The sequence below is a fragment of the Xenopus tropicalis genome, chromosome 8 (genome assembly GCF_000004195.4).
Source record: "Xenopus tropicalis strain Nigerian chromosome 8, UCB_Xtro_10.0, whole genome shotgun sequence".
NCBI lineage: Eukaryota > Metazoa > Chordata > Amphibia > Anura > Pipidae > Xenopus > Xenopus tropicalis.
The window spans coordinates 58789172-58803037 of NC_030684.2; the positions used below are offsets into that span (position 1 = coordinate 58789172).

Below are 13866 nucleotides of genomic sequence, written 5' to 3' on the forward strand. Positions count from 1 at the left end.
CACACACATATATATATATTAAAAACAATTTGTTTATCTTCTGTGAAATTCCAGTAGGATTCTATTAATTTAATTTCTAACCAAATGAGCATATATACTACCGAAACATATGGTTTACAGCAGCAATGATGAAATTTGTTTATATTATAAACTTAAAAGGATATTACAAGCCACTGAGGCCTTTGGCCTCATGCTTTTACTCAGGTCATGGTGACTTCTAATATCCTTACATTTTACAACAGTGGTACATTATATATTATAATACACCAGTTTCATTAAGTCATGTGATATCCCTAAGCATCAATTATAACTGATAACATTACTAAGCAGCATTTACAAGGATATAATCTACAGGATATTCATCATTCTTGTGTGAATAAAGTACCACCTATTGTAAAATATAGGGATATTATAAGTCACAGGGGAGTTCCATGATCATATAAAAGCACAACAGGGGGTACTTTATTTATTATAATATACAAGTTTTAGTGAGTCATTTGTCAGAAATCACTAAACTCTGATTATAACTGATGACATCTGCACTGCTTATAAGGATATAATTTACAGTTTGGTCCCATAGGGAAATGACTAAACTGTATGTTATATAGTCATAAATATATACATATATACTTATACAACAACAGGAAGAAGTCAGCACTATCAGGATTTGAAAAAAAATAAAAAAATAAAAATAACTTACAGTATATCATTATATATAATATACTTACTGTATATTTTAAGAATACACTGTATATTATAGGCTCATCAAGGCTTTTAAGTATTGCAGTCCTGTACAGTAAAACTATTAGAAACTATGCAGTAACTTTTTTACTTGTAGACATGAATCCAAGTTTTTTTGTTTGCCTGTCAGCAATGCACAAAATCATTATCTCATCATTTACAAAAACACAGTTCTACCGTGTAACACTAATTTACTGCAATCGAAGGTAATTAGACTTCAGCCTACACGGTATTTAAATTATAATCAGATATTTCTTGGAATCAGCTGAATTAAAATTTTGGAGTACCTACAGAATGAAAATGCTTGTTAGAATAAATGAAAGGGGAAGGTGTTATTCCAGATTGTGGCGGGGTGAACACCTGATTTGGAATTCTCTCAGATATACATTACTGTGCTGCATAGAGTTCCTTGAACCTTATTTCAGCAGAACTGCCTCACAATAAAAATCAGGGTTCTATGGAAAGGGAGTCAGGAGATGTTCTGCGCAAGTTATTTTATGCCTTGCTCATGTTTAGAAAAATTGGCCATAAAATTCCAATCTGCGCTTACCAGCATATTCTCAGCTGAATAACAGCAAATATTTCTCTAAGATTAATGCACACTTTTGTTTAACCACTTCCAGTACTGAATATACAGATATTACCTGCAATCTGTGTGCAATGAAAAAAAGGAGAGAAAACAAATAACGAAAAGGAGAATTATATCTTTAGTTTCCTCTATGAAATAATTACTGTGGGAGGTATTGTAGCAAGCACAAAATACAGGCATGGGACCTGTTATTCAGAATACTCGGGATTTTTAGGTTTCCGGGTAAGGGATCTTTTCATAATTTGAATTACTTCTAAAATTAAATGAACCCAATAGGGTTGTTTTGCCTCCAATAAGACTTAATTATATCCTAGTTGGGATCAAGTACAAGGTACTGATTTATTATTACAGAGGAAAAGGAAAATTTTAATTATTAAATTAATATATAGGAGATTGTCTTCCCATAATTTGGAGCTTTCTGAACAGCTTTCCGGATAACAGATGAACCTTTACCGAATAGTGATATTGTTTATATAACTCTATATAAATCAAAATACAACAACAGCAAAAGTAAAAAATTAAGATACCATTTTTGAAGGAAAGGTCAGATAAATGGTCTTTTTAATTTGTCTTATGGCTGCTTCCTCAACCCCTTGCAATTCCAGTTCTGGCACATACAAAGCTTTACCTTTACAGCCTTGGTGTAGTGCATGCTAAATTTGCTTCTGCTGGGTACAGGATAACTGACACACAAGTACACCGACACTCTATACCTTGGGAGGACACCTCTGTGCACTGGGATGGAGAGATACTGCACCAAAGTAACATAAGAATTTGAAAGGCAATTGGGGCAGGCATAGGGTTTGTAATGGAACAGGCATAGTTTACTGTAATTGACAGGTGATACACAAGCTCTATAAGTCAAAATAGCTGATATTTTATTTGGGATAAAGTCACCCTTCAGTTTTCTCATAGTATGAAAGCATTATTGTGCTGTCTAGACTTTATAAGCTAAAATCCAATGTTTTATTTAAGTTTATCAGTTGATAATTCCCCATGCTCTGGCTTCATAGAAAGTTGTTACTCAAATTCTGACCTAGAAAGTTTCCTAGTATTAAAAAAGTCTCATGGAAGCGTTCACTAGGTACTAGTGTCATTAGTACCTACACTGAATTTGTGTCTTTATGTAAAATACAGTAAGTTCAGCCCTGCTTCTGAGCTCTAACAGTTTATTGAAAAGAAAATGATTTAAGTGCTCAGTCAACTCAATACTGACGATTTGACACATGTCAAAAAGCCAAAAAGCTTTGATAAATGTGCCAGTTCCTTTCCTGAAATTGAGGAAAATGTTAAGAACTGCTTTGAATCCCTCAGGAATGCCCAATTTGAATTTTAATAGGTCTGTACCCATGGGCAGTCTCAGTTTAATTTACAAGTAGGCTTATTTTTGTTACATTTTCCATTTCTTGTTATTTACCCTGTGGCAAATTGAAAAGAACCATCATTTTAGACATGAATGTGATGTGCTTGGAACAATCCTGCTTACCGACTTTGTAGTGTACACAGCCTTCCAGATCTCCTACTGATACCCAGCCTTGCCGTTTCTCCACATCTGGATCATTCCGCAGGATCTTGTTCCTCAGCCAAGATAAATAATAAACCCTTAGTTTGTTCTTCTTACCTTGGATACATATGAAAATATAAGGTAATACATTATATGGTTTGCTTACTAAAAGAGAGCAAAAATTTGGTGCAACTTGTCATTTTTCTTTCAAACAATGCAACATTGTTTCCTACAGTTCCCACATAATTGTGTTCCCCACTATCAAGAACAGAATTTTAACTCGGATAATGTATGTAAGGTGCGGTGATTATTAGTAAACAGCACCGCAATGTAAGGGCCGACATGCAGGTGGAACAGGGAATGCACCCCCCCAAAAACAATGCATGCCTATGGGTGCAACACTAAAAAGGGACCACATATGCACAGGGCTGTTTAATGCAGGTACAGGACTCCCTTGCACTAATACTAATGAGTATAGCCAGCCGACGGACATTGTTTTTGACACATTTAAGGGTGAAGTTTTGCTTTCCACATTTGCACATATTGATCTGAAATACTATAGATTTGGATCCTTATTATTCCTATCTTTTTTAACAGAGCAGTGATATGTAACTGATGGCCCATTACTGCTGTACAACAACAAAGCTCACAAACTGCGTAATACTCACACAGTGTCTGTGGTGCTTAGCTTAACAACTACAAAGGCACATAACCACATTACTGTAATAATGCTGGGTAAAGCACTTTTTAAAATGTTTGACCCCCTTTCTGAACTGCACGACTGGGGACCTGCTAACAGTGTCGACTGGGACCCCAGGAACCCACCAGAAAACCTTAGACCATGGGCCCACTCTCCAAACTAATTTTCCTCCTTTCCTCACTAAAACCACTTTATTCTCCAAGTCTCTTTTATTTACATGCTAGCATCTATTTCTCCTCTTTGTTTCCATTCAGAAATGGGTAATAAGCATGAAACAGGCCAAATGGTCAGGAGCAGGAGGGCCCACTGACACCTGGGCCCACCGGGAGTTTTCCTGGTATCCTGGTGGGCCAGTCCGACTCTGCCTGCTAAACTGCCCTGTTTGCTTTACATGGCTCTAAAAATTAGAGTAAGACAGCAGAGGTGGCAGACGTCATCTTGCATCACTTTGGGTCCTTTTCTCTGCAATTTGCTGATCACAACATGTACAGCTGAAGTTGATCCAGACTTTAACTGCACATGCTCAGAATCGGCATTCGCAGAGAAGAGGACATGATAAAAAACATTGTTCAAGGAAAATATCTGTTTATTTTATAGCATCATGTATGTTCTTCCTGTTATGCAGTTAAATAATAATGTTCTCTACTTTCTACATATCAGGGTTTTGTTAGAAGCACAACCTACCCGATATAGTTATCAAAATATTTAGACCTTCAAGAACATCCATTTGGTAAAATCGTCTTCTGCTAATGAGCGGATAAACCCTTCCCTGTCCGCTCCTGTCCAGTAACCACAGGCCATGTTCTGTTCCAACCAGCAGATTGACGCCTATAAAACATACAGTAGATAATAATAAAGATCATACAAGTTTAAGGCACCTTCTAGGAAAAGGTTTACAAACACATTACATAAGCTAGGGTCACTGGGTGTAACATGGAAGTCATTGAATTGCTGAAAATCAGAAGGTGATTTTGGTATTGCAATAAAAGTAATGGGTTCAAATGGCAAGCAACTGCAAAAGGAACCTGGATCTTAGCTTTCCTCTACAAAATTCCAGAGGTCAGCTAATATGTAGCACTATAGTGCAATTGAGTAGCAAATTTATATCTTTCCAGCTTCCCTAATGACAAATTTTGCTAAACATGTGTATGAACGTATGATAAACACAAGCCAGTTACAGAAACATTGTAAAATTCAATTGTGCCATGTGGTGTAAAACTTTGTTGTACCCTCTTGTGGAGCAGACAATGAGGAATAGATGTACATAAAAATGAAGGTCTCAAAAAAAAATTAAGTCATTGACAAGGCCCTTAGTTTTTTTTTTTTATTATCTCCTATTTTGGTGGGTTTATATTTTCTACTGACACTTGACAAGTCACCTCACTAATGGCCAACTCCTGCTGGCAGGCAGGGGAATAAATATGAAATTCTGTACCAACATAATCTGTAACTCACCCCAGAGAGCTGCACACAGTATCTCCGAATTAAACTTCTTCTTATACTTCCGAATCTCTGGGCTGTCACTCTGAGGTCTAATGTTCGTTGGATTAACATTGACAACTGATCCTTTTCTTGCATTCTCTCTCCTGAAAGGTTCCACTTTTGAGATAGGCGCTAAATTAGGAAGAAGGCAGCAAAGTAAAGATAAAAGTACTCCATTTCATACCAATTTTGTTTTACAGATATATTAATAAATGATGTCTTCATTAAAAGATGTGCAATAAAGACTGGAATAAAAGTCATTTTTTTATATAAGGATATAAGTTGCATTATGATTTCTGCATGTTCACATTTTCAGACTCTCAAATGTTTGCTAATTATTAAACAGATTTTCGCAAGGCCTGTCTTTCCAGCTTTGTGTAGCAGAACAGAGACAATACAATCACTCCCTAAAAATGGTTACTCCTTTATGTGCAAGGTACACCTTTCTGGAAATTTTATGGAAAGCTTATTTTATAAAGAGGAATTGCTTGAGGAGGGGGGAACCTTGCACACCTATTGTAGCTTTTGGTCACTGAACATTCTTAGAATTTACAAGACTGGAGCAACACTTGGCACTGCACTGCAAACGTTAGAATGTTATGACAAGACACCATAGACCAAAAAGCATCACGAAAATAACTTAAATGGAATATGTGGTTACTAAAGTTAACACAAACACACAAAATCTTATATTTGAATGCATGTATTTTCCATTAAGGCCAGGACATACTAGGCTGATGAATGACTTATTCCCCTGTTTAAGATGGAAGTCCAGTAATATGAACATAACATTTGTTTGTAGAACAATCATACCATTTCTTTGGTCTTGAGGTGTCATGATGACACATCTCTACAGACTTTTAGAGGGGATGTAGTAGATGGTATTATTAAAGGAAGGGGGGAAAATACCCAAAAATAAAGGCATACATTTGTATATTTGTTTCCCACATGTAGCAAAACGGTTCAAAATGTTGCATAGTATCCATGTTTGTTCTAACACTGTTTATTACATGACATTTTAATAGCTTATTTGTACATTTGTACCCAAGAGTAACTTGGTTATGAAAACAATGTTGTACTCACAGCATCCACTTGGGCTTGTTGGGGGAGATGCTGGAAGAAGCCTCGGGTCAATAAATGGGCTAAATGATGCTGTAGATGATGAGCTGTTTTTCTGCTGCACATTTTCACCATGAGGGGCCTAGTAAAGAAAGCATCAGCTTGTGAAAACATTCTGAATTGAATGACACGCGTAGCTACTTTATCAATGATATGATTTACTATTAGGAATGCAGTGATTGTATGGCTTTTGTAACTGGACAAATACTAAAGACTCCTTAAAAGATTCAACCAAATACAAAATGCACTATTTAAATTTGAGATACATTAAAGAACTGCATTATCTACAAACAAAAACTGTCCCATCCAGTTGTCGGTAGCCTATAAAGTCACATGGCTTTAAAAGGTTTATGTAATAAAAGACACTGGGAGTTATTTATAAACATGGCAAATTAGGCCATGGGTAGTTACCGATGTCATCCAGTCAAACTGATGCATTCATTGTTCTACCTTCAGCTTTTCGAAAAAAAGACAATCACTGATTGGTTACTGTAGTGTTAAGCCCCAGTTTATTTGCCCAGGTGCAGTAATCCACTGCAACCAATAAGCTGGTAGACCATCTGGTCAAAGGAAACATCTTATTGGTTGTTAGAGGTTACTGCACCTGGGCAAACAGTGCCTCTTATTACGTGTGGGTACGCGTTTTGCTGAACTAAACTATCCTTGAGAAATGCAAAACCTTCAAAAATGGCTGGACTTTGGAAGAATCCCAAACCAAATCCTGAATTCAGTTCATACTTGATTCTAACTACTTTATATGACATAAAGCACAGAACTAAATATCTCTAACACTAATCTCTGCCATAATTATGCTGGTTTCCTGAAATCAGTATTAATATATTTTATTTTCTTAAAAATTACTACTCCATGGATTTACACATAATTATTTACAAATGGGTAAGCAAGGTGCAAAGTATTGAAAAAATGCAACATGCCATGTGTTTTCCCATGCAGGGAGTTTGCTCTTAGCTCCCATAGGCACAAACCTTTGGGGAAATTTACTAAAGGGCGAATTGTCTTTTTCTGGTGAAAATTTGTCAAAAAGACAATTTACTGCGCATTTGCCTATTTATTAACAGGTGCTGGTGACTTTTCACTGGGGAAGAAGCTCAGTGCTAGCAAAACTTCACGGCTCTTTGCCAAATGAATTTTCATAGCGAAGAACTACAAATTCAGTAATTTACTAAGGGGCGAACTTTTCTCTTTCTTCCCCATTAACTTGGATTTGTAAAGTAACTGTATTAATGAAAGGAAATCCTGCTTTCCCCAAAAAACGTCATATATGGCATCAAAATGCACGCGCTTTTTCTTATTCGCAGTATTATTCTGTATATAAGTTGTTATATGTAAAACCTATTTTCCCCCAATTTTTTTTGAAGTCCTGTATTGTTAATGTGCATTTCACACATGCTGACTGGCAGCCTCCCACAAAGATTTGTTTTTTTAAATTAAATAATCAAATGATGCCAAAGAAATAATATTATCTTAACCTGTTAATTGTTTGTGGTTACTTAAAGTCATCAATGTGTGTATAGGTATGCACTCAGAAATGTCAACCCCTGTGTTACAATTTGTTAGAAATAGTTTGTAAATTTTGTTGTTGTAGCAATAATATTTTTTTTCTGTGTCTGATAAGTTAGTTTTCCTTTTGGTTCCATGGACAATTAAAAAAATAATTGGGCTCTTTCACCAAGTTCAGCAACATTATTAATAAATACACATACTGTATCTGTCCTGTATATAGCCACTGATTTCAATTAACACTAGCTCACATACGCCAGCAAATTCTCGGTGAAAGGTAGTGCCACCAGAGAAAAGTACGCGCTGGTGAAAATTCACTAGCTACAATTCGCCAGTATTCTCTAGCCGCAGCAAAAAATCATTTTGATGAATTAAGTGCAGTCGCTGCGAATTTACGCCTGCGAAGTTGGCAAAGCTTCAATTCTTAGTAAATGTGCCCCTTTGTATGCTGTGTGGTATTGTCTGTGGTTTTGTCAGCACATGGTCACCAGCTTGCACATCATTTAGGAAGCACTAATCAAGAGTAACAACATAAATCACTAAGAATAGGGTACTCTTATGCCTATTAACATTGTGCACTGAACATAGACAAAGCATAAATTGATATATATTACATTAAACATTTTTAAACTAATGTTGATTAAACAATTGATTAGTTTGATCTTTTTGATAGATGGAAGTTTGGGCGCATAGTTTCTATGCAGAACACACAAGTTTTCTGTGTTTATGCATGTGTGGGAGTTTGCCACCTTGCTTGCTTCAGGTATGAGACTATCCCTAGACTGCAATACTAACAACACCATGCATAGATGACTTCCAGGGCCACTGATTTGTTATTTCCCTCTGCATAGGCAAGCAGCTCATATACACAGCGATACATGAAACTATAAAGAGAATCTGTTCTCTGTACATGCTATGTTATGCCTGATTTTTTTTTAATTAGTTTGCCCTTTAAATAAACCTTTTATGGCCAACCATTATTAGTTAACAAGTCCAACTAATGCTTGTAATACTTTGATATTTTGAAGAAACCTATAACTCAACATAAAAAGAGTTTAAATATATGGAAATTCTTTTCATTTTTTTGGGCATTCATTTGTTCCAAAAGGTTACTTTACAATATAAATGCCAAGTGTGATTTTGCAGGCAGAAAATAGTTCCTAGGCTCCTGGTTGTTGTTCAGACTTGGAGAAAACCTTAAATAATTGTGTTCTCAAGCAGAGATGTCAAGTGAGAAGGACTGAAGAAAAGAAAGGAGGCCTAGAACGCTATAAACAGGGGGAAAGTATGGCTGAATACTAACAATGGTACTCAAAGCAGCATTGCAACCAAATTGCTTCAGCAAAAAGTGTTAATCATTACAATAACTGCTTGGAGAAAGTCTTGGCATTTGATCATGAAGAAGTTTTGCCGCTTGTCCCTCTACAGACCCTTAAAACAACTCCCAAAGAAACAGTTTCTTGGCGTGAATGAACCTATATAACTTGGATTTTTACCAGTTGAAAAAATTATTTGTGTTGCCATTTATTTGAACTAAAGTTCATTGATTTTTACCCTTGACAAGGAATTGTGTCTGTAGGGCAAAATGTAATTTACAGTAGATACCATTTCTTCTGCTGAATAATTTCCATGAGGGAGGGTAGGAAGAAATAAGTTCTCTTAAAATGGCCAAACACGCACATGCACATGCAGTATGGATTATAATTGTAACCTTAATGGCCACCTTTAACTGAGCAAGAAATTTGTTTGCTTTTTGAACAGATAAAAAAGAAATATTCATAATATAACATTAAAAGAAATATTTAGATGTAAAGTCCAGGTTGAAAAATAGGATTTCTTTGGGGCTTATAGGAATCTCATTACCTAGCGTTTCAACAATCATTTGCTTCTTTTGAAATTGAGGCTCATATTAACTATTAATTAATAGTCTCTGATTTGTAACTATTGGCTAATTTATACTAGTCTCTGATGCTTAAGCGCAAATCCTTCTGCAGGCTGCTATATTTTGTTATATCTGGCTCTATGGAAAAATCTGGACCTGAATTAGAAGATAAACTTTTCATCAGATCGAATCTGGCCCAATATATAATATATTGGATAACATTTTTATTGTAATTGTAATAGTCATAGGATGTTTTCAGTTACATTTGAATTTGTTATACTTGCCACTCTGCTCAATTCACCATGCTCACTGTAGAATACTTGTAGTTGACGATTCCTAATTTGATGTTTTGAAGTCTTTCTCATCTAATATATCCCTTTATTTGAAATGATTGCACATATATGAAATGTTCAAGAGCTTGCCAGTTTCCTACTAGAACAGGGGTTGAAGTAAAATTGTAGACACAGAAAACACCTATCTGGTCCAATCTGGCTCTTGTTGGAGAACATCTAAACATACTGTGACATTGCCTGTCAGCTTGCATGTTGTCTGTCAACTTGCATGTTTTCTGTCAGCTTGTATGTTGTCTGATGCATAAGCACACCACTGAAATATCATGCCTGCTTCTGCTAAAAGGGGCTGATCATCAAAGATAGGTGTTTTCTCTGCAGGTGGCAAAAATGTGGGTATGATCCGCTGTTCTCAACCTGTGTTTTGTAGCCAGGTTTCTGGGTTTAGCTGCCCTGACAGGCGCAGCATTGGCCTGAGTGCAGCTACACCCAGGATTGGACCGGGTGGTGCAGGGCCCACCGGTGCTGCCGCCCAAGGGGTCCTGCACCCCCCAAGGTGCCCTTGCAGCTAAACCCAGAAACAAATAGGAGTGGATGCACTTCTCTCTGCCTGGCTACAAAGTCAGAGAATGGGGTTATATGTTTTGTGTGCCCTTGCCCTTAGTAAAAGCTTTGCAACCCAAGACTTGATTTAAAGTTCATTACGTAAATAGTGTTAATTAATACTTTCTTTTGTAGAAGGAGAGGATTTGCCTGTATAGCAGGGTGTCTCTAAAATGGAACTTAAAGTGTTGAGTCAATGCTGAACTGCAAACATTACTTAGTACAGAGATGCAAGGTGGTGGGGGCTGCAGTATAGGTGATACAATTTCTATTTAATGAGACAGACTGGCTATTTAAAGAGACAATGTTGCCAATAGGCTTCCAAGATACAATGTACATGGGAAGCTGTTTCTTTCCAACAGTTCTCAGCACATAAATAAAATCTCACAGGAGAAAGTGCACACTATGCACTATATACTATAGCTTACAGAGTGGAGAAGGCCACTGCATAGAAGATTATTGGGGTTATGTAATAAGAGGCACTAAGTTTGCCCGGGCAGTAACCCATAGCAACCAATCAGCATGTAGCATTTGATGATCACAAGTTTAAATACAAACATCTTATTGGTTGATGAGGGTTACTTCTCCCGGGCAAACTTAGTACCTTTTATTATATATGGGGGTTAGAATCACATTTATTAAGGGAAAGAGACAACCACTGTAAAATATTAACGTGCAAAGGATATAGTACATAGAACAGCACTTAGAGAAAACTTTCTTTAATCTATATTTAATATTTGTGTCCTATATAATAATAAATAGCACAAAAATACTGGCACAACAGGACTTGTTTAAGTGGGATGGACCCTGCTGATTTTTAATGGTAGCAAACCATATAACGTTTCAGGGGCATGCCCCTTCGTCAGATGTCTGACAAAGGGGCGTGCCCCCGAAATAGTATATGGTTTGCTACTATTAAAAATCAGCAGGGTCTATCCCACTTAAACAAGTCCTGTTGTGCCAGTATTTTTGTGCTATTTGGAACATGGTGGAGAGTGCCGAAGTCTCTCTAAATACTGTGCACCAGGCGGAACAGAATGAAACAGCCAGGGTGTGCTGGTGAGCGTGGCCTGCTATATAATAATAAAACACTTCATTGCTCTCTTCCCTGCGCTTTGGTTGTGAAAAGGTGTTCCATATTTGGGAAATTCAGCCCTGTCACAATCCTGGACTGACAGTAAAAGGCAAAAGCAGCTTGGCTTTGACAGTAGCTGGTTAAGAGATAGCAGTATACTTTAATAGATTGCACAAAGGCTGAGAAGATGAGCAGAAAGTACTGACACTAGAGCTTTTCTTTCTCAGGCTGAGACGAACAAGCAGAATGTAATACAAAAGATAATAACTTCACCTGATCATTTAAAGATTTGTTCAAAAGTGCCTGGCAGTTTTGAGGAGTTTTATGTGGAATAACTGACGTTTCTGGAGGATGGCTCTGTAAGAGATCTGGCAGGAGATAATTTTGATTGTAGGAGCTCCAGATTCCATGGTTGTTGCTACAACTTTGCTTTTCAGCTACCTGTTAGTACAGAAGATTGAAGTATTAACTATCCAGGACCTGTCTGCCCTCCACAGCCATAAATCTGTCATTTCACAAAAAGAATTGAACCATGGCACAGAATAATGTTGGAGGCAAGCAATATTTACTCTGCTGGGTAGCAGCTTTCCAATAATTTACTCTCAGAGAGGCCTATTTTTCTCTTCTGTCATGCATGCAAAGATGCAGTAATAGAGTGTGGATATCACTGCAGCACTTGGCTAGGGATAAATCAAAGCAAACACTGACTATGACTCCAATAAAGCAAAACAGGTAGTAAAGCTGTAATAAATGGACGTTTAACAATGTAAAACAATTTGACCTGTTAGCCATTGTTTCATGGGTACAGAAACTCAGTACGTGATTAAGCTGTGCATATTAATACACTGGCAATTTACTGTATAGGTATGGGACCTGTTATCCAGAATGCATGGTACCTGGGTTTTTCCAGATAAGAGATCTTTCCATAATTAGGATATCCATACCTTATGTCTTCTAAATTAATAATTGAAACATTTATTAAACGAAATTAGATTTGTTTTTAGAATCAAGTAGAAGGTACTGTTACACTGTGCTTATAATGGAGTCTATGGGAGATAGTTTTTCTGTAATTCAGAACTTTCTGGATAACTGGTTTGCGCTAATTAGGGATGCTCCTAATCGAGGGTTTTTTTTTTTTTTTTTTTAAACCCAACCCTAATTAGCATAAATTAGAATATGCTAATTTGCATTCGGAACCAGTTAAATGGTCAGGGGGAAAAAGCTGGGCAAGTAACCTGCACAGTGAGCACTGAATGGTGATATAGATGGCTTCACTTTATTTGTAAGGTTCTACAGATGGAGTATGGGGGAGTCAGTATCCAGGAGAATTCTGATATGGAGAAATTGGGGGAAGGATGCTATTTGGCCTTAACAAAAGTATTACTTTTACTTTAAAATATATTGTGCCATGAGTAAAATGTAGCACCTTTTCTTCAAGTATGTTTCTTTGAGGTTTCTCTGTAACTCCATCAGGGATTCTTGGCCTTAATACATTCATGCCATTGCTCAGTGGTTTCCTGGAAACAGAGGACTTTTAGACAGCGTATTATACAGCATACAATGTATACAATGTTTGCTACAATATTGCTTCTGATGCACAAAGACCATATATATATATATATATATATATATATATATATATATATATATATATATATATATATATATGTGTGTGTGTGTTAAAAGCATTCACAGATATTAATGTAAAAACTTGCAATGTTTGCTACAATATTGCTTCTGATGCGCAAAGACCATATATATATATATATATATATATATATATATATATATATATATATATATCCTTGAGAAAGGTCCTAATGAGGACCGAAACGTTGGTTTTAACAATATATCTACAATAAAAAAAATTTTGATAAAACATGGAAGGGTGTGCTGGCCACAGATGATTATTTTCTATATATATATAGATAGATGTGTGATATATGTGTTAAAAGCATTCACAGATATTAATGTAAAAACTTGCAATTTAAAATGATATATGTTTTTTGGGGGCACTGAGCCATGGTTGTGTCTAATATTTATATATTTGCTCCTGCCCCAGCAATGGGCAGATCAGACACAGGTATATAAATATTGAAATTATGAAGGCATATATCATTGGGGCAGGAAACGGAGGGTAAGGGTAAGTCACAAAATAATTTAACTGGCCCTCATTTATCAACATTGGGAATTTTTGTACCTAGGAAATAACACATAACAGAAAGTTTAAGTAAACCTTTTCTTCTGGATATCATCGTCACTGCTGCCCATCTCGTCGCTGGATGATGAATAATATGATGCTTTTAAGTGTGGACTGTCCTTCCCTCTGCCTATAAAACTGGGACTCTAGGTGAAAAAGA

General features: G+C 36.4%; 1 protein-coding gene across 3 annotated transcripts in view; it reads right to left on the minus strand.

The window, feature by feature from the left end:
* Positions 1 to 13866, minus strand: part of nrk (Nik related kinase) — a 114631-nt gene that overhangs the window by 15076 nt on the left and 85689 nt on the right. For all 3 annotated transcript variants that reach the window (XM_031891524.1, XM_031891525.1, XM_018096921.2), the window contains exons 21-27: positions 13743 to 13852; positions 12933 to 13023; positions 11780 to 11947; positions 6100 to 6217; positions 4990 to 5148; positions 4219 to 4362; positions 2817 to 2951 (exon numbers count right to left, since the gene is read on the minus strand). In XM_031891524.1, coding sequence (XP_031747384.1) covers positions 2817 to 2951; positions 4219 to 4362; positions 4990 to 5148; positions 6100 to 6217; positions 11780 to 11947; positions 12933 to 13023; positions 13743 to 13852 — 925 coding nt within the window. The remainder of the gene's footprint in view (positions 1 to 2816; positions 2952 to 4218; positions 4363 to 4989; positions 5149 to 6099; positions 6218 to 11779; positions 11948 to 12932; positions 13024 to 13742; positions 13853 to 13866) is intronic.